Consider the following 20,273-nt stretch of genomic DNA (forward strand, 5'->3'; position numbering starts at 1 on the left):
CTTTGTGCCTCAGTTTACCCTTGGCAAAATGAAAGTAATAGTAGGACTTCTTCGAGTGGAATATTTAAAGTAGGTAGAAGAGTGCCTGAGGCACAGGAAAGCAGGATAAATGGTAGCCTTTGCTGTTTTACATCAGCTTGTCAAAAACAGCTGACCTCTGAGTGCGGCCAGACAGGAACTTGTGCAGACTCAGCAGGTGTGAGGCAGCTCTTTTCTGCCCTCTGGGCTGAGGAGCAGAGAATTCGGATCTGCACGAAGCCTGGAGCTGGCACGGGTAACGGCAGAGATGGGATGGGGCTGGCATGTCCTGGTTGCTGACAGCCTTGGTTCAGTGCCCCTGGGTTCAGACACCCCATCTTGCTTATAACAAAACCCTTTTATCACTCTGTCTCCATGTCTATCTATCTATCCATCTCTATCTATCTATCTATCTATCTATCTATCTATCTATCTATCTATCTATCTATCTATCTATCATCTATCTATCTATCTGTCCATCCATCCATCTATCTACTTATCTATCAGCAGCAAGTTTGAAGCATCTGACCAGCCCCCTCTCTTGGTAAGAGGGCAATTAGAATGGCCTGGTCCCCTAGCCACAAGCACCACTGCTCTCCGGGTGGGGACCTGTAGGTTTGGATAGATTCTCTCACCTTACCCTTTCCTTGCCCTGCGACCAGAGCACCGCCTGTGAAATTGTATATGTAGGTGGGGTTAATGGGAGACCCAAATGCATGTGTAGACCAGCTTTTGTAAAACAGCGTGCAAGATGCCCCAGAGCAGAAATCAGCAGTGCTTCCCCAGGGCATTTGAAGGTGAAAAAACAGGCGGGAAACACTTGGACAAGTTTTAAAAGATTGTGATCAGACTTCACCTGGAGGAGCGAGTGGAATTTTTCTATTGAAAAAAAAAAATCAATCCTTGGGAGGTTTTATGATTGAATCCTATGTGAAAGAAGGAACTGGAGAGCAGGGAAATTTTATTAGTGGGTGTTCTTAGGAATCAAGACAAATAAAAGTGACTCACATGCCGTGTATTAGCGATATGCTTAGAATGGTTTGGGGACCCAAAAGATAGCATGATGGTGAGGGCAGCCTGTTTCTAAGGGAGCCTTAAGGTTTGTCTCAGAAATTACAAATAAAAAGAAAGCATTCCCATGCCCAATAAATAAAGTTTGACTTGGACGATCCAAGATGATATCTTAAATTTGTTCAAAGCCATAGACTTTCAGTTCCTGGAAAAAGTATTTTTAACCTTTTAGTAACAGAAAGAATCAGGGCAAGTGGGAAGTAGCTATTTAATTATATTTCTGAAATGGTATCAGTTTGAGGAAAGATCTCATATGCTTGTGTATTTGTATACTAAGTGGCTATCTATACCAAGCAATTTATTTTGCTATTCACTTGATAAGAAATGCATTAAGATTTCACTTATGCTTTAGTTTCAAATTTTTTTTAAATGCAGAGGAGGTATCCCCTTACCCATTAATCTATGACCTAGTTGGATTCAAAAGGAAATTTCATAAGAGTACAAAATATTCCTTTAAGACTGAGTCTGGACTCAGGGCCAAACATAGCCAGCCCCCATGGACAGCCTGTGTTTTCCTTCCTATTAAAAGATGGTCTCGGAATAAGACTATTTCTATTATAGAAGCAGTGGCAATTTAAATTGCATTTCTAAATATGTTCAAGGCAGTGACTTTAAAAATTCATATCCAAACTTGTATCACTTTCTTTTTTTTTGACGTATTTCCTAGTCTTTTTATTTTATTTTTTAAACACCTTTATTAGAGTGTAATTGCTTTACAATGGTGTGTTAGTTTCTGCTTTATAACAAAGTGAATCAGCTATACATATACATATATCCCCATATCCCCTCCCTCTTGCGTCTCCCTCCCACCCTCCCTATCCCACCCCTCTAGGTGGTTACAAAGCACCGAGCTGATCTCCCTGTGCTATGCGGCTGCTTCCCACTAGCTATCTATTTTACATTTGGTAGTGTATATATGTCCATGCCACTCTCTCACTTCGTCCCAGCTTACCCTTCCCCCTCCCCGTGTCCTCAAGTCCATTCTCTACGTCTGTGTCTTTATTCCTGTCCTGCCCTTAGGTTCTTCAGAACCCTTTTTCTTTTTTCTTTTCTTTTCTTTTTTTTTTTAGATTCCATATATATATGTGTTAGCATACGGTATTTGTTTTTCTCTTTCTGACTTACTTCACTCTGTATGACAGACTCTATGTCCATCCACCTCACTATAAATAACTCAATTTCGTTTCTTTTTATGGCTGAGTAATATTCCATTGTACATATGTGCCACATCTTCTTTATCCATTCATCTCTCGATGGACACTTAGGTTGCTTCCATGTCCTGGCTATTGTAAATAGAGCTGCAATGAACATTGTGGTACATGACTCTTTCTGAATTACGGTTTTCTCAGGGTATATGCCCAGTAGTGGGATTGCTGGGTTGTATGGTAGTTCGATTTTTAGTTTTTTAAGGAACCTCCATACTGTTCTCCATAGTGACTGTATCAGTTTACATTCCCACCAACAGTGCAAGAGGGTTCCCTTTTCTCCACACCCTCTCCAGCATTTATTGTTTGTAGATTTTTTGATGATGGCCATTTTGACTGGTGTGAGGTGATCAAACTTGTATCACTTTCATCTTGACTTTTTATACTCAAAGTAGTTCATGAATTGCAAATAATATTCTCTCCCTAATTCATTTTTGTTGGTTTTTTGAACCTTATGAATTGTGCATTGATTTGTGAGATGTAAATTAATTCTTCATTGACTTTTGCCCTGGCAAGTTGATGTTATAGCTTTTCCTTAATTTTTCTATCCATTCCAGAAGAAGAATAAAACAATGTGTCCGCTCGCCTCTTAAGAACATTTTGAAGGCTAAGATGAAATCGATTAAGTTTTTGGTCCTCCTCAGAGGACAATGCGTATAAATAGCAAATGTTTAAAAATTGATTATTCCACTGTGCTACACTGAGACATTTTGTGCAGTCTCTGCAGGTATAATTTGGCACCTGTATTGTCTTGCTTTCTAAGACATAAGGAAATTGAAGCCTACAACTTATAATTCTATTTCTTGTTAATAATGGAGCTCAACTTAGAGCATGCAGAGCAAATAGTGGTTTAAATTAGTTTTGCACTTGAAATGAACAACACAAATGGAAGTTTCACTGTGGGGGAAGCATTGAATTAGATCTAGATTTTATCCAAGGCTGGTAATTACATTTTCAGGTAAATCTTGCTGAGTCTGAGAGACATAACATTCTTTTTGATATTGTTATTCTTCTTTGACAGAGTAAGCATCAGGGTATTTTTTTTTTCCCTTGGTGTTTTGTGTGTATGAATTATGGCGGGGGAGGGGTGAATTGTTATATGCTGTAAGTTGTGTAATATGGTATAAATGATTGACTATGAGGCTTTTGTTATTTAATCAAAATTAAAGGTACCATTCAGAAATTGCCTTTGTTTTCTAGGGACACAACCAAATCATAACATACAGCAGACCAATCTATTTTTGTGTGCTGTGTGGCCTTATTTTGCTTCTTGATACTGGGGCCAAAGCCAGGCACCCTCCCACTTACATTGTGTATGGCCTGAAGCTCTTCTCTCCAGGGTCTCTCCAGTCGGCTAGGGACCTCTTAATAGGTGAGTTCATTTGGGGGTTGTGGGGAAGAATATAGAGGTGGGAGGGTATTTCTCCCCGTTCTTTTCTTTTTTTTTTTTTTTTTTTTTTTTATTTTTGGCTGTGTTGGGTCTTCGTTTCTGTTCGTGGGCTTTCTCTAGTTGCGGCAAGCTGGGGGCCACTGTTCATCGCGGTGGCACGGGCCTCGCACTGGTCGCGGCCTCTCCCGTTGCGGAGCACAGCTCCAGACGCGCAGGCTCAGTAGTTGTGGCTCACGGGCCTAGTTGCTCCGCGGCAGGTGGGGATCTTCCCAGACCAGGGCTCGAACCCGTGTCCCCTGCCTTGGCAGGCAGATTCTTAACCACTGCGCCACCAGGGAAGCCCCTCCCCGTTATTTTCTGAATCCTCAAGTGGAGAAACTTTCTTACTTTATTATTGGATTGAGAGATGCGCATTTTTCTCTTGGCTTGCACGCTTTCAGAAGACGGCCTGGGAGCCAGAGCCCCGAGCATCCAACAAGGGGCTTATTCTAAAGGATGTTGATATCCATGAGCAGGGAGCTGCAGCATCATAATATCTGAAGACTGGTGGTTGAGGTGCCTGGTGTGTGGCGTCAGTGGGGCTCCCCAGGGTGGAGGCGATTTTGCCATTAGGGTGGCAGCCACAGCCCCACCTGCACGGCACAGATGCTCTGGTAACACGTGAGTGGACATGGTTCTCAGTTCAGATGGAGTCCTGGATATGCCGTCACCCAGCCTTCCACTGGTGCACTTTACTTGCCTTAAGGTCTAGGCAGTGTTTGAGGTAAAATGCTCCATTTACACAAGTGACCTTCATAATATAATGGTGTAGAGCCCCAGCTCGGAGCTAGATGGCTGGCTGTTGAATTCCAGCTCTGCTTCTTTACTAGTTGTGTGACCTTGAGCAAAATTCAACTGTGATATGGGGACAAAAATAGTACACACCACGGAGATTGTTGCAAATTTTAGATCAGTTGGTATATTTAAACACATAGAAACGTGCCTTTAACCAGGTATTAGCTATTATTATCTTTATTATGCAAAGAGGCTGCCCCACTGTGCGCCCACAGCTCCGAAAACTTGACTGACAAAGCTCTGAGAATTCTTGTGATGACATCCAGAGGTTTCCAACACCTGCTAACTTGTGGATTATCTGATCTCCATTGACCAGATGAGTTGATAAGGACGGTTACCAAAGACACCACCCCCTGGATCTGTTACTTGCAGCCAGAAATTTTACTCAAGAGGAGATTGTCAAAGCCATCATAGGCCAGGGACAAGAGGAGAGAAACAGGAACTGATTAACATGTGAGGCTGTTTTACCATCAGTGTCTGAAGACGATGCTCCTTGTGCCTGTCACGCGGAGGAAGTGGTCCTCCTCTGACTGGTGCTGGGGCATGTGGAATAGCGGCTGGAGTTGTGCCTTATGGGTGATAATCTCTGTTCCCCACTGCCACTCTTGGTGTCTGCTCAGACCACCAACGTACCACAATGGAGAGAGGCGCCAGAGGAAGAGGAGGGGCAAGGGAGACAGGAAGATCTGGTGTCTGCTGCCTTATTCTGCTCCCAGGGAGGAAGGGGTTGAATGCGAACCAAGGGTAGGAGATGAGTCCAGCGGCCACTGAGCAGGTGGGAAGGATGGAGAAGCTCTTTGTCATATGTCATCCAAGAAGAGAACATCAGATAACAGAACAATAGAAGGAGGAGAAAGCACAGTGACAAGAGACAAGGAATCTGGGGGATAAAATTGGCACAAGAAGAAAGACAAAGTCAATGGTGGGACTAGTTGCTTTTGTAGGCTGAGGGGTGAATTAAGGAAATAGAAACACTCAGGGTGATATTCTTACATAATTTATTTTCCTTTTATGATCTTTCATATATGTTCAGAATATCACTTCTCTTTCATTATAAGGAAAAAAAAATTTTTTTTTTCCCTCCAGGAGGAAGGTGAAGGGCCTTCTTAGTCAGTGCTCATTTCCTTTGCTGACCTCTGGGCTGAAATTTTTTATTACTTTCCATTTGGGTAACTTCAGCAAAAGCCTATGAGCGAGACTGGCTTTGTAATCATCCTTTGGATGAGAAAACCGAGAGGTCTTCGGTTCTTAGAACCGTATTTCCAGAGGAGCAGTAACAAAGCTAGAGCGTGCCCTGAGGAATGTGGGCCACATGAGCTACACTGGGTCAGCAGATGGGGCAAGGGAATGGGGGCGTCCAGCCTACAGAAGAATGCTTGAGTCCTAGAGGCACACGTGATGGCTGTAGGTGGTTAAAAGGCTGCCAGGTCGAAGTGGGAGGGATTTTATTCTCTGTTGTCTCTGTTGGTGTAGCTGTAGTAACTAGTCCCCAGTGGCTAGTAGGTGGATTTCGGCTCACTGGAAGCCTGGTGTTGTGGTTTGGTTTAGAGCTGTCCAGTAGGGCCGTGGGTTGCCTAGTGATGCGAGAAGTTCCCTGACGTGGGGGAAGAACTCAGGCAAGATGAGACAGCCGTCACTTGTAAGAAGGGTTCCACACACTGGATGGGTTCTTATCAGATGGCCTCTATGGTCCTTTTTCAGATGTGAGAGTTTGATGTTTTATTTTAGTCTTTAGGACCATAATCCCTTACCTACACTAATGCAGCTTCAAGGAGGTGACCCTTGGAGATGGTGGAGGTTTTGTAACCAGTGACTGAGATGGATCCACCCTCATCTGCACTCCGAGGCTCACATTTCCATGTCTGTGTAAAGACTTGTCTCTTGGCCCCAGGAATCCATGTCAGCACGGCATGCTAATACACAGATATGGCATGTAGGAGACACACAACGTATACAGTCATACCAAGTTCACAGTCTTGGTTTTACTTCCATGTTATTTTAATTCTGCTTAACCTCCCCCAAGCCCCAACCTGCAAATATAGTAATGAATATTACTATTCACATAACGGAAGAAAGAAGCAAGTTCCAGTATTTTTATTTATGCATTGTGCTTGGAAAGAAGTGGAACTGTACCAGATTTTCTGCATTTATGTAATTATTAGGCAACATGAGGAGTAGGGAAGATGTGAGGGAAAATTACAGGCGCTCTCAGCAGGACGCTGAGAAGAAGAGTCTTTGTGCACAGGGAAAGTTGCCAACAACCACAGGGACTTTTGATTGTTTACTTATGGAAAAAAGGACAAAATCATTTCGGCAACTTCAAGTGGAATTTTCTAGCCATCCTCCTGATGCTTCTTCATTCACGTGCGCTGCACCCTGACATTCACCTGACCTCCACCTTCTTCTGGTTCCACCTGCATGGCTCTGACTCTAAAGACGGGAGGTTTCCTCTGTACTTCATCCTGGGGAAGACCTAGACCCTGGGCTCCCCGTCAACTGCTGTCCGTCCTGTGCTGTGTCATCTAGCTCCTGCTCTGCAGGCACAGCCAGAGAATCTTCAGTTAGGACTTCCTCGTGTCTCATACCATTTTATTTTCCCCCAGCATCATTCATTGTGTTCCAGTTCTTTGCACTTTATTAGTTTGGGTTTTATTGCCTAATGTATTTCTTATAGAGAATACTTCTTTACCCACGTTTTGCTGCACAGTTTCCAGTATTTGTCTACCATTATTATATTATTTCACACCCATACTTTTCCCTGTAGTTCTTCATTTTTGGTATAGTTTTCACTGCACACAACACTTGAGAATGTGGACTAATGCCCATGAAGAATGCAGCGTACCATCTAATCTTCATTGCTGGGTTTTGAGTCCCAAACTTAAGAAAAGAACTAGTCAGTTTGCTTAAAATCATATGAATTAAAATGTTTATGCTCAAAACTATATGTCCTGCTATTAAGTGTCTGTTTATTTCTTATATCTTTCCTTTCATATAAAAACTGAAAAAAGAAATTGTTACATAGTTATGACTAGCAGATCCATATTTGTGTCTTATTGCTGACTTTGTTTTTTTTTTAAACTTTATTGAAGTACAGTTGATTTACAGTGTTAATTTCTTCTGTACAGCAAAGTGACTCAGTTAAACATAGATATATCAGTATACTCTTTTTCATATTCTTTTCCAATATGGTTTGTCACAGAATACTGAATATAGTTCCCTGTGCTATACAGTAGGACCTTGTTGTTTATCCATCCTATATGTAATAGTTTGCCTCTGCTAATCCTAAGCTCCCATTCCTTCCCCCGACCCCCCCTTGTTATTGCCGACTTTGATTGAGAAACGTATTACTCACAGATGCTCTGGGTTTTCACCATATAGTTAAAATCTTGCCACAGACAACATTACAACAAAATCACCATGTGTGTCAAAATATGGCTCCAATCCCAAACAAAGGCCCGTTTGTCATAGCCATGTTCATTACATAAAATTTTATTTCCCCACATTGTTGGAACAGTTTCTTGGTATTGTTGTAGTTGGGTTTGCCCCTTTTTATTGTAGCGGGGTTAACCCACGATTAGCCGGAGAATGGGACACATCAATACTCTCATTGCTACAGTTTCACTGTGGAAAGTCTGCATTTCCAGTTTTTCAGAAATAGCTGAGACGCGGTCCCCATCCTCCCTACCTGCACTTTTCACCGCATTTTATACATGGGGTTTGGACGTAGTTCCATGTTTAGGTGTCTTAGATTTCAAATCAAATTTCCTTAGTTTTATTAGGGTTTACCAGTATCAAACTTCATTGACTTTCCACCCAATAGACTGAGACAGAAAGGTAGACAGATGTACTATGGCACCACTAATGGGGGTTTCTGTGTTTCTCTGAAACCCAACTCAAATAGGATCGAGAAAGAGAGAATGATGGGGAAATTGCTGTAAAATGCAGCTCAACTATGTGTTATTTTCCTGAACAAATGATCTCTGTGAGACATTGAATTATAACGTATGGATGTTTCATCCAGTTGTACTGTTACGGTTTGGGAAGCTGGCAGTCTTCCTCTCCTCAGGCAGGGTCCCTTTCATCTCCCAGGTGACCTGCGCCACCTGAGAAGCAGGCCCTTCAGTGTCGCACCGTCATGGCTGTGGAGTTTCTTAGTTCATCACCACTCTCCCTTGCTGCTCTGTGGGTCTGAGGTTCTGACTGAAACCTGAGTCTCCACCGGGTATTTAGAACAGAACAGACGCAGCAACTCAAGCCCTGGAGGTGACAGAAGCACAAAGCAAGGAGCCTTGCAGGAAGAGACCCTCTTAACAACTGTGCTTGGGTTTTGCACGATCCTGTAATTTTCCTGGTCCTCTTTTCCCATCTCATTTCCCCTAAGTCCAAGTCTGTCATTGCAAGCTGAAGGCTGATCTACTCTCTGCCCACCATCCCCATGTGTCTGCTCAGTCCCAGGCCCGCCTCTTCCTCAAAAGCAGCACCTTTATTATTTCCACGGGCGTGTCTGGCTCCACCTCCAGCCTCCTCCAGTGGGTAGGGGAGAGGAGGCCGTATTACCTCCAGGACCTGGGCGGGGTGGGCTGGGCTGAAAGGGGGGAGGGAGGTGGGACTGCGGCGGGAACCTCGGCCACCTTTCCCGCGCGCTTACCGTCAATTTTGTCTGTTCACTTCCAGTATTTCTATATTGCTTCCCTGCAATCTCCCTCCTTGGGCTCTTCCCGCAGATCAACACTTTCTGCATCTATCTTTTGGAGCAAATTGACATGCTGTTTTTTGGAGGTTCTGGTAAGTCTTGTTCATTCTGTTCATCCTGTAAAAAAGTCTGAAGTTCAGATAAGGGCTAAATAGCCTCAGGCATGGAATGAGATCTGGACAGTTAGGTGTTCTTTGTCCTGAGCCTTTAAAGGACTTCAGCTCCGGTAGGTCAGGTTGATGGTGGGCCCTTCTAGATTCATTCACCCAAACTGAAAGTGGTCCACCCAGCTTGACACAAGCGGAAAACAGGGAAGCGTAGAATTCCATGAGCTTTGCACTAGGTTTAAGGCTCTTCTAACTATTCTTTGGAAAAGCTGTATGTGTGACTGTGTGTGAATGTGCGTGAGTGGAGGTGAGTGTGTGCGCCGTGTGTATTTGAGCATGTACATGTCTGAGTTAGTCTGGGAGCGTGTGCGTGTGACGTTGTGAGTGTGTGTGACAGTGTGAGTGTGTGTGGTGTGCGGGCCTGTATAGACAGGTGACCTATATCCTTTCATTTGGTGTGTACTTTAGATTCCAACCAAGGTGGATAAAGCTTCATCTAATGCTTACTTGGAGACTTTACCCAGATTGCTTACCTTTAAAGTTTACTCTTTTCTAAATGGAGACTAACATGCTGATCTCATAGCGTTGCTGTAAAGATTCCATGAAATCTGTACATAAAGCACAAGAGCGTAGAGGGCAATTAATTACTGCTGCCACCTCCTTGTACACACACAGACACACACACACTCACACACAGGAGTGCTTTCTTGTTCTTTTTATCTATCTATCTGTCTATCATCCATCTCCCTCTGTCCTTATCTCTGTCTCCATCTCTTTCTCCATCTCCATCCCCATCTCCGTCTCCATCCCCATCTCTAATCTCCATCCCGATCTCCATCTCCAATCTCTCTCCTTTCTTCTGTTTGAAATCGCCGTCCCTGATCTTTCCTGGCCAGCAGCTTCCAACTGTAAGCAACAAGGTCTCCCCACCTCCACACTGACTGGTTCACACAGCCTTCCAGGAATGTTATCAAAAGTTCTTTCTATCTGTGGTCCTCCTGAGTTGTTAGTTAACGGTCAGTGTCTTTCTTGTACTAAGAGTCACCCAGGGCTTTTTGACTGCCCCGTAGATTGATTTTTTGCCCCTTTCACAGGCATTTTGCATTTGAAAGCTACAAACTTCATTTCTTCTTCTTTTTTTTTTAAAATTTTTATTGGAGTATAGTTGATTTACATACAAACTTCATGTCTTACCACATTTACTGACGGTGAGACTTGCCAGTCTAGAAGGGAGCTCTTGACGTTTGTGTTCCAGCTGTTTCAGGGATGCTGTCGGCCGTTTACAGCGTGGCCCGGAGTGCTTCCGCCGCAGCTGTGCTGCACGTGTTCTGCTTCAGCGCCGTGAAGGTAGGTATGAGGCCCAGGGCCTTCCTCTCACATCCACTGAATTAACTGTATTTTAAGTAAACAAATGTCTCCTCCAATTTCAAGAGAAATGGGATCTGAGCACATTAGGAATAAGAGGGCCTGGCGGATGAAGCCTCAGTGGTTTGGAAGATGCATTGAGATACCCGATTAGCCACGGAGCACAAAGCCCACCTAGTCTGACCCCCTGCCCCCTCCAGGTGTCTGCCTGGCTTGGTCAGTTACTGATACTGGGCGGGGCTTCTGCTTAACATGGTAAAGGGATACAGTTGCATCAAGCCTTATGGACAGAGAACAGGCATGGCTATGACAGTAAAAAATTTTAGAATCCAGAAAACAGATGGACCATAGATTTATCCAGATGGAGAAAGTTAAAACCCAGCCTGGCAGCAAGGAAAACCTACGATGATGAAAAAACAAGATAAGCATTAACTTTAGGAAAACAGCAAGAGGTATCAGAAAAGCAAATGGTACATGCGTAGCTGAGCTGTGAATAATATTTTGTATCTATGGCGATCTGAATAAGAGTTATAACTGTAATGGCAGAATGGGGGAGGTGAATGTGTGTGTGTGTTTGTGTGCATGCGTGTGCCCCTCTTGGGGAGGTCTTTTTTTTTTTAACATTTTTATTGGAGTATAATTGCTTTACAATGTTGTGTTAGTTTCTGCTGTATAACAAAGTGAATCAGTTATACATATACATATATCCCCACATCCCCTCCCTCTTGCGTCTCCCTCCCACCCTCCCTATCCCACCCCTCTAGGCTGTCACAGAGCACTGAGCTGATCTCCCTGTGCTATGCAGCTGCTTCCCACTAGCTATCTATTTTACATTTAGTAGTGTATATATGTCAGTGCTACTCTCTCACTTCGTCCCAGCTTACCCTTCCCCCTCCCCGTGTCCTCAAGTCCATTCTCTACGTCTGCGTCTTTATTCCTGCCCTGCCTCTTGGGGAGGTCTTTTTTTTTTTTTTTTTTAAGGTTTTTAAAATAACATTTATTTCTTAAAAGTTAACATGTGCATAATAGGAAATCAAAGAACACAAGAAGCAAAACACAAAGTCATCCATCATCACAAGTCTTGGGGAGGTCTTAATCTTGTCTTCCACATTAGAAAGTCAGCAAATAATATCTGAAGTTGAAAAAAAATCAAGAAGTAACAAAACAAGCATGTTATCTGGAAATATGGAAGTAAATAGATGATGAAACAGGTGAAAGTCCCTGCCTTTGGGAAGCAGGAGTTGGAGCAAGGAGATGGATGGTGTGGGCAGGGGACCATTGCTGTTCATCTAGGCATGCAGAACTGCAGAAGGGCCATGAAGTCTGAAAACAATAGCACATATAACGTGTTCAGGGGCATCTTCAATCAGTAAAAAAGTAATTAATTTATAGTATACATATTTCTTGACTTTATGGACACCCTGCCTTTAACGTGTTACACCACAAGTACCTCTTTGATAAAATAAAAATTAAATGTAAAAAAGTAAATAATATATGTTCCAAAGGGTTTTAAATATATATTATATGACATTTATTAATTAACTTTTTAAAAGATTAGCTTAAAATCATATTAAACTCATCAATGTCAGTGGCAGAAAGATAATTGTTTATTCCCCTTTGTGGAAGAGAGGAATTCAACAATATTATCTTCTGATGCATCACAGTTGAATTTCTCTGGGGTAATCAATGGCATAATTCCCTCCCTCACTCCTTCCATCCTCTTCATGTGGATATTCTTTTTTTACACTAAAAAAAGAGAGAGGAGAAGGATCTTTTTTCTAGTACACAACGGTAATGTACATGCTTCTGGTGGCTCTGTTTGTTACCACATTTATACTGTCATGTAGAACAACAATTATATAATTAATCAGTGTTTCTGCGTTCTTTCCTTTTGAAATACATTCCTTTATTCTGTCACAAGACCCCAGGTATTTCATTCAGGAAAACTCCTTAGGTATTTTCTGAAAACCTCTTTCACCTGCCCTTTGTTAAAATGACTGCCTATAAAATTTTGGGGCACAAACCTTTCCCTTACAGGACCCTTTATAATTTGCTCTGTTGTGTTCCAGTCTCTTTTTGTTTATATATTTATTTTTTATTAATTGTTTGAAAGTCTGGTTCATTGAGATATAATTTGTATGCTGCAAAATTCAAGTTTTTAATACGTATAATTTGGTAAGTTTTGATAAATGTATATAGTCATGGAACCAATGCCACAATCAAGTTATAGAATATTACCAACTCAAAGGTCCTATTGTATCCCTTTATGGTCTGTCTCTTCTCCCTATGCCAACCTTTGACCACCACTCATCTGATTTTTATGCTTATACGTTTTAAAAATCAACTTTATACAATAAAATGCACTAGTTTTAAATGTGCAATTAGATGAATTTTGATGAATATGTCACCATCACAGTCATGATGTAGAACAATTCTACCACCACCACATTTTTCTTCATTCCCCTCCCCAGGCGCAGGTTCCTGCAGCCACTGATCTGCTCTCTGTCATTGTAGTTCGCTTTTTCTAGAACTTCACATAAATGGAATTATGCAGTATGTAGCTTTTGGAGTACTTCTTTCAATTAGTGCGATGCTTCCGAGATCCAACAACATGTCAGTAGTTTGTTTCTTTTTTATTGCTGAGTAGCATTTCTGTGGTTATTTCCAGTTATTGAAAATTATGAATAATATATATATATGCATATAACTTTATAAGAAACTGCCAAACTGTTGTCCATAGTGTCAGTACTGGTTTCCATTCCCCCTATAATCTTTGAGATTTCCAAGTGTTCCACATTCTTTCTAGCACTTAATGTTGTCAGTTTTTAAAAGTAGTAGCCATTCCAGCGTGTGCTAGTATCTAACTGTGGTTTTAATTCATATTTCTCTAATAACGATTGTTGTCGAGTATGTTTTCATGTGCTTGCTTGCCAGTTGTGAAAGATCATTGGTGAAAAATCTGTTAAAATCTTTTACTCATTTAAAAATTGTATCGTATGCTCTTATTATTAAGATAGGAGTTTTTTACATATTCTGGATATAAGTTCTCGATCAAATATATATTGCTCATATATTCTTTTCCAGTTCGTGGCTTGTATTTCCATTTCATTAACATTACTTTTCAAAGAACAGAAGTTTTAAATTATTGTGAAGTTAAATTTATAAGTTATTCATTTTACGGTTTGTACTTTTTATGTTCTATCTAAAAATATTTACCTAACGCAAGGTTACAAATACTTTTTTCCTAAAAGTTTTGTAGTTGTAGCTCTTACATTTAGATCTATGATCCATTTTGAGTTGATTCGTGTGTATGAGATGAGGTGAAGATTGAGATTCACTAGCACAGTTGTTGAAAAGACTAACCTTTCCCCATTGAATTACCTTGGAAACATTGTAAAAGATCAGTTACTGGCTACTGGTTTATGGTCCAGCATGTAAGGAGTTTGGGAGTTATTACACCATCCTAAGAATAAGTGAAAAGCTGAACAAACTGAAAAAAACAGAAAGCTCTTCTTAGATCCATCAGAGAAGGGAGGCAGCAGGGCAAATTCCTGCTTCCAAAACTGGAGAGACAGACAGGTAAATACAGAGGAACAGGAACCCAGGAGCAGAAACCTCTATGGGAACCAGTACCAGGGGTAGGAAAACCTGAACAGTGATTGACAGATTGCTGGAGGCTAAGTGTAGACAAGTCTGAGGGTTAATAACTCCAGGTGAATCCAGTCATCAGGGAGCCCCACACTTTTGTGAGTTTCACCCCCACTAGCTCAACCAGGTTGTCAACAGTGAATGTTGGAGAAAAACCCCTTCCTGCCTTCCGCAGGTAGAGGGGAGAGTAACCATTTTGAAATATACCAGAGCATTCTGTTCTTCTTAACTAAGCCTGCCTCCAGATTTTACTGGAGCCTAAACTACTGGGATTTTTTTCAGAGCCTAACTTACCTGGAGGAGGGGAAATACCAAACTCCAGTTTGGCTCCAGCCTTCCATGTGAGGGAAGGGAAATACCCAGCTCCAGCCTAGTCCTTTCAAGTCATTCTGTTCCACCTAAGGTGGGGGTGGGACTCAGAAGCACTTGTGAAGTTCACAGTCCAGAGACACAGGGTCACCAAAAGACAGAGAACTAATCCCAGGACTGTAGAATACCTCTTCCTTCACACGTTAATACCGCATCACTAAAGGTCTGTTTACCATAGTTCCTTTTACCTGTTACGTCATGTCTGGCTACCAAGGAAAAAATTACAAGGCATACTAAAAAGCAAAAAACACAGTTTGAAGAGAAATAACGAGCATCAGAACCAGACCTAGGTATGGCAGGATGTTGGAATTATCAGACTGGGAATTCAGAACAGCTAAGATTAGCATGCTAAGGGCTCTAATGGGTAAAGTGCTCAGCAGGCAAGAGCAGATGTGCAATGCAAGCAGAGAGGTGGAAATTCCAAGAAAGAATCAAGAGGAAATGCTGGCTATCAAAAACACTCTAACAGAAATGAAGAATGCCCTCGAAGGGCTTCTAAGCAGGCTGTATTTGGCTGAGGAAAGAATTTCTGAGCTTAAGGATAGGTCGATAGAAACTTCCAAAATGGAAAATCAGAGCGAAAAAAACCTGAAAAAACCCCCAGAATATCCAAGAACTGTGGAACAACTATAAAAGGTATAACGTGTGTAATGGGAATACCAGAGGAGAAGAAAGAATGGTACAGAATATGACTGAGAATTTCCCCAAATTAATATCAGACACCAAATCACATATCCAGGAATCTCAGAGAACACCAAGCATGATAAATGCCAAAAAACTACAGCCATGCATATTATATTCCAGTTGCTAAAAATCAAAGATAAAGAAAAAATCTTGAAAGATACCAGAGGATAAGAACACCTTGCCTATAGAGGAGAAAGGTAAGAATTGCATCTGACTTCTCCTCAGGAACTGCTATAGACTGAACTGTGTCTCCCCAAAATTCCTATATTGAAAACCCTAACCTCCAATGTGATGATATTTGGAGATGGGGCCTTTGGAAAATAGGTTTAGATGAAGTGATGAGGGTGGGATCCTCATGATGGGATTAGTGCCCTTATAAGAAGAGAAGAGACACCAGAAGTCTCTCTGTGAAGACACAGAGGAAATGCAGCTGTCTGCAAGCCAGGGAACCTTCACTAGCACCTGGCCATGCTGGCAACATAATCTCTGACTTGCAGCCTTCAGAACTGTGCGAAATAAATGTCTGTTGTTTAAGCCACCCAGTTTATTTATTGTACTTTTTTATGGCAAGCTGAACTGAGTAAGACAGAAACAATGCAAGCAAGACAAGAGTGGAATAAAATAAAGCGTTGAAAGTAACACGTGCACACACACACACACATCTAGAATTCTGTACCTTGCAAAATTATCTTTCAAAAGTGAAAGATAAATGTAGACTTTCTTGGACAAATAAAAATGGAGGAATTTTCTTGTGACTAGACCTGCCTGGGGAGAAAATATTTGCAAAAGACATATCTGATAAAGTACTGTTATCCAAAAAATATACAAAAAACTTGAAAAACTCAACAATAAGAAGAACTTAACTAAAAGTAGACAAAAACCTGAATAGGCACCTCACCAATGAAGATGTGCAGATGGCAAATAGGCATATGAAAATATGCTCAACGTCATGTGCCATTAGGGAACTGCAAATTAAAATGACAATAAGATACTAATACACACCTATTAGAATGGCCAAAGTTCAGAACCCTGACAACAACAAATGCTGACAGGCATGTGGAGCAACAGGAACTCTCACTTATTGCTGGTGGGGATGCAAAATGATATAGCCATTTTGGAAAACAGTTTGGCAATTTCTTACAAAGTAAACATACTCTTACCATACAATCCAGCAGTTGTGCTCCTTGACCCTCTTTGAAAACTTAGGTTCACACAAAAACCTGCACACAAATGTTTATAGCGGCTTTATTTAATAATTGCCAAAAACTTGGGAACAATCAAGATGTCCTATAGCAGGTGAACAGATAAACAAACTGTGGGGCATTCAGACAATGGAATACTATTCAACATGCCCCCCTCAGACACACATCCCCAAATAAAGTATCACGCCATGAAAAGACTTGGAGGAATCTTAAATGAATATTTCTAAGTTAAAGGAGCTAATATAAAAAGGCTACATATTGTAAGATTCCAGCTATATGACATTGTAGAAAAGACAAAACTTTCTGCATCTACTGAGAAGATCATACTGATCTTTTTTTAGTCTGTTGACAGGGTGAATTACATTGGTTCACTTTTAAGTGTTGAATCAATGTTGCATTTGAAAGGTGAACCCCAGTTGGTCATGATGTATTATCTTTTTTATAGTTTGCTCAATTTTATTTACTAATATTTTGTTGAGAAATACTGTGTCTGTGATCATGAGGTTTCTAGTTCTCTAGTTTTCTTTCCTAGTAATGCTTTGTCTTATTTTGTTATAAGGTAATGGGCTCATAAAATGTGTTGGAAGGCATTTCCTTCTAAATTCTAAAAGAGTTTATATAGAATCGGTATTATATATTTTATAAGTGATAGAATTCATAGGTGAAGCCATCTGGGCCTGGAATTTTCTTCATGGGAAGGTTTTAAACTATGAATTCAATAAATATCAAGTTATTCAGATTATCTAATATTGAAATAGTTATTTCCTTCAAGGAATTTGTCTATTTTCTCTACATTTTCTAATTATTGGCATATATATTATACTTTCAAGGTCCATAGTGTTTGTAGTGATGTCTCCTCTTTTACTGCTAACATTGGTAATTTGTGCCCTCTCTTTTTTTTCCTGATCAGTTTGGCTAGGGGCTTATTAATCCTTTTGAACTTTTTATATAATAAGATTTGAGTTTATTGTTTTTATTTTTTATTTCCATTGATTTCTGCTCTTATCTTTATTATTTCCTTCTTTTTGCTCACTTTCGTTATAATTAGTTCTTTTCGTCCTTATTTTTTTTAAGAAGGAACATACATTATTTTATACTCTCATTGAACAATCAATTATCTTATAAAGGCCTTAAAAATATAAGGAGAAAAGTATCTGTTTTATTTACCTTGCTTTTTACAATTTCCATTAATGTACATTGCTTTGTGTATATCAATCTTTCCATTTGGTATCATACTCTAGTCTGAAGAACTTTCTTTAACAAAACTTGTAGTGCAAGTCTACTGGTAGTGAATTCTTGCAGCTTTTGTCTGAAACATTCCTCATTTTTGCCTTCATTTTTGAAGGTATGTTCACTGGTATAGAATTCTGGGTTGACAGCTTCGTTTTTTCCCTTTCAATACTGTAGATATGTTGGCACATTTTCCTGGATTGTATAATTTCTGATCAAGATCTGCCGTTATTCTAATGTTTGTTCCTCTGTCAGTAATGTTCTTTTTTCTGTGGCTACCTTCCAGATTTTCTCTTCATCTTTTGTTTTCAGCAATGTGAAAGTGATGTGACTAAGTATATGATGTTTATTTTTATTTTACTTAAGGTTCTCTGAGCTGTTTTTGAACTTTTTTTCAATTGATATTTCCAAATCCTCAGCCATTATCTCTTCAAATATGTGTTCTGCCTTGTTCTGTTTTGCTTTTCTTCTTGGGCATTCAATTATATGCATATGTTAGACTGTTTTAATAGTGTTCCATGTCTTTCAGATGCTATGTTCTTTTTTTCCCACTGTTTCTCCTTTGGCTTTTCTTTTGAATAATTTTCATTGACCTTCTTTAAAGTCACTTATTCTTTCCTGTGCTGTATCTAGTCTGCTGGGAAAGTCAGCAAAGGAATTGAAAAAATAATATCTTATATCATGTGTTTTAATTTACTCCTAGCATTTCAGTTTGACTCCTATATATAGTTTGTCTCTCTTTCGAAATTACCCATCTGTTTATGAATACTGTCCACCAACCCCTTGATCTTTTGACATTAATTATAGTTATTTTGAAGGTAAGATTTTGTAAGGTGCCTGTTGTTTTCTTGTCAGAGTGTGACCATACTCTTGTGAATTTTTACATTTGACATGGAACTGTCATTCATCAGTATTTAGTTTTGAGGAGAACAAGAGTGAGACCAACTTTAATTTTCCCAGAATTCTTGTATAAATCTTTCTTATCATCTAAACTTAAAAAAAAAAAAAGCCATAGATGATGACTAGACTAGACTTGGACCTCTTTCTTTAAGTTTTCTGGAACACCGTGAACACTTTTCACATTGAAGGCTCTTACAAATAGTTAAAGTTTCTCCCTCTTATTTTTTGATTAATGATATTATTGATTTTGTTTACATGGTCTGTTTTACATTTTTTTATAATCTTTTTTTGTTGTGTATGTTTGCCGTTCATGTCTCTCATTCCTGTTCTCATGGTCTACTTCTCTTTATATTGTTCCTTTGTGTTCTCGTATGGTATCTAGAGTTTCTTATTTCAACAACAACAAGAACAACCACAAAAACAACAACAAATATTTGTTGGGAAATTATCATGTACCAGGAACTTTCCATTTCGTAGCAACGTACTGAAACTGAATAGTGAGTCACAGCTGCCCCAAACACACAGGTCTCATCATACCCTATCATCTCTTCTACCCGACCCATGATTACATGTGTTTATATCATCTGTCTGCTCAGGTGGACATTTGATTTGTGACCCCTGTCTGGTAGTCAAGCAGAAATTGAACTGACTTGTGTCAGAAAAATTTAAGGCTCCCTGACCAAATCTTTCTAGAGGTACCTCAGGTTTAAAATACAGGAAGAGAAGAAAGTGAAACAAAGAATGTTTCAGTAACATACCACCAGTTCAGATATATCTTTCCCCTGGAAAAATATGTTATTCATGGACTTTTAGGTGGTTCTATCAGGAATCTTCATCCCAGGGATATGAATGAGATACCTGGGACAGTGGTTGTCTTTACTTCGTCCTCTTTGCTCCAGTATCCCGACCCTTGAGCTGACCAAATAAAATCTGTTGCCTCCAATACAGCCGAGGGGTCCAAACGCTGCCATCCACAGATGTCTGAGTCCAGGTATTATGTTGTCTGCCAACCCCGTGGCCTGCCTTAGCTCCAGCCCTTCCCCCTCTGATTTAGTTGATGTCAGCAGGGATTTAGTGAGATCTTTTCCTGCTTACTTCCTCAATACACTTCTCTCTCTCTCTGAAATAGAGAGTGGGAATTTCAGTCGTTTCAGTCGTGTATCAGATGTCAAAATCTTCTTTCAGACTAGTCTCATCTGTAAGATAAGATCCAGCATAAATTCCTCAAAGCCTATGGCTTATGCACAAGTACTTTCTCTAGTTCCCAGTATAGATTTATGCTTTTTTCTTTTTGAATATTTATTGGACATTTAATGGGAGGAGGAAAGCTAGTTCCCTGTGTTCTTTTTTTTAAAAAAATTTTTATTGGAGTATAGTTGATTTACAATGTTGTGTTAGTTTCTGCTGTACAGCAAAGTGAATCAGTTATACATGTACATATATCCACTCTTTTTAAGATGCTTTTCCCATATAGGTCATTACAGAGTACTTAGAAGAATTCCCTGTGCTATACAGTAGGTCCTTATTCGTTATCTATTTTATATATAGTAAGTGTTC

The 20,273-nt window shown here is 40.3% G+C and overlaps 1 protein-coding gene across 4 annotated transcripts in view; it reads left to right on the top strand.

Annotated features, from left to right (window-relative positions):
- PCNX2 (pecanex 2) overlaps nucleotides 1-20,273 on the top strand; it is a 279,006-nt gene that overhangs the window by 78,370 nt on the left and 180,363 nt on the right. For 3 of the 4 annotated variants that reach the window (XM_036828622.1, XM_036828623.1, XM_036828621.1), the window contains exons 13-15: nucleotides 3,495-3,666; nucleotides 9,193-9,303; nucleotides 10,574-10,665. The exons of the other annotated variant lie outside the window; for it this stretch is intronic. In XM_036828622.1, coding sequence (XP_036684517.1) covers nucleotides 3,495-3,666; nucleotides 9,193-9,303; nucleotides 10,574-10,665 — 375 coding nt within the window. The remainder of the gene's footprint in view (nucleotides 1-3,494; nucleotides 3,667-9,192; nucleotides 9,304-10,573; nucleotides 10,666-20,273) is intronic. 4 annotated transcript variants of the gene reach the window in all.

The sequence above is a fragment of the Balaenoptera musculus genome, chromosome 16 (genome assembly GCF_009873245.2).
Source record: "Balaenoptera musculus isolate JJ_BM4_2016_0621 chromosome 16, mBalMus1.pri.v3, whole genome shotgun sequence".
Classification (NCBI taxonomy): domain Eukaryota; kingdom Metazoa; phylum Chordata; class Mammalia; order Artiodactyla; family Balaenopteridae; genus Balaenoptera; species Balaenoptera musculus.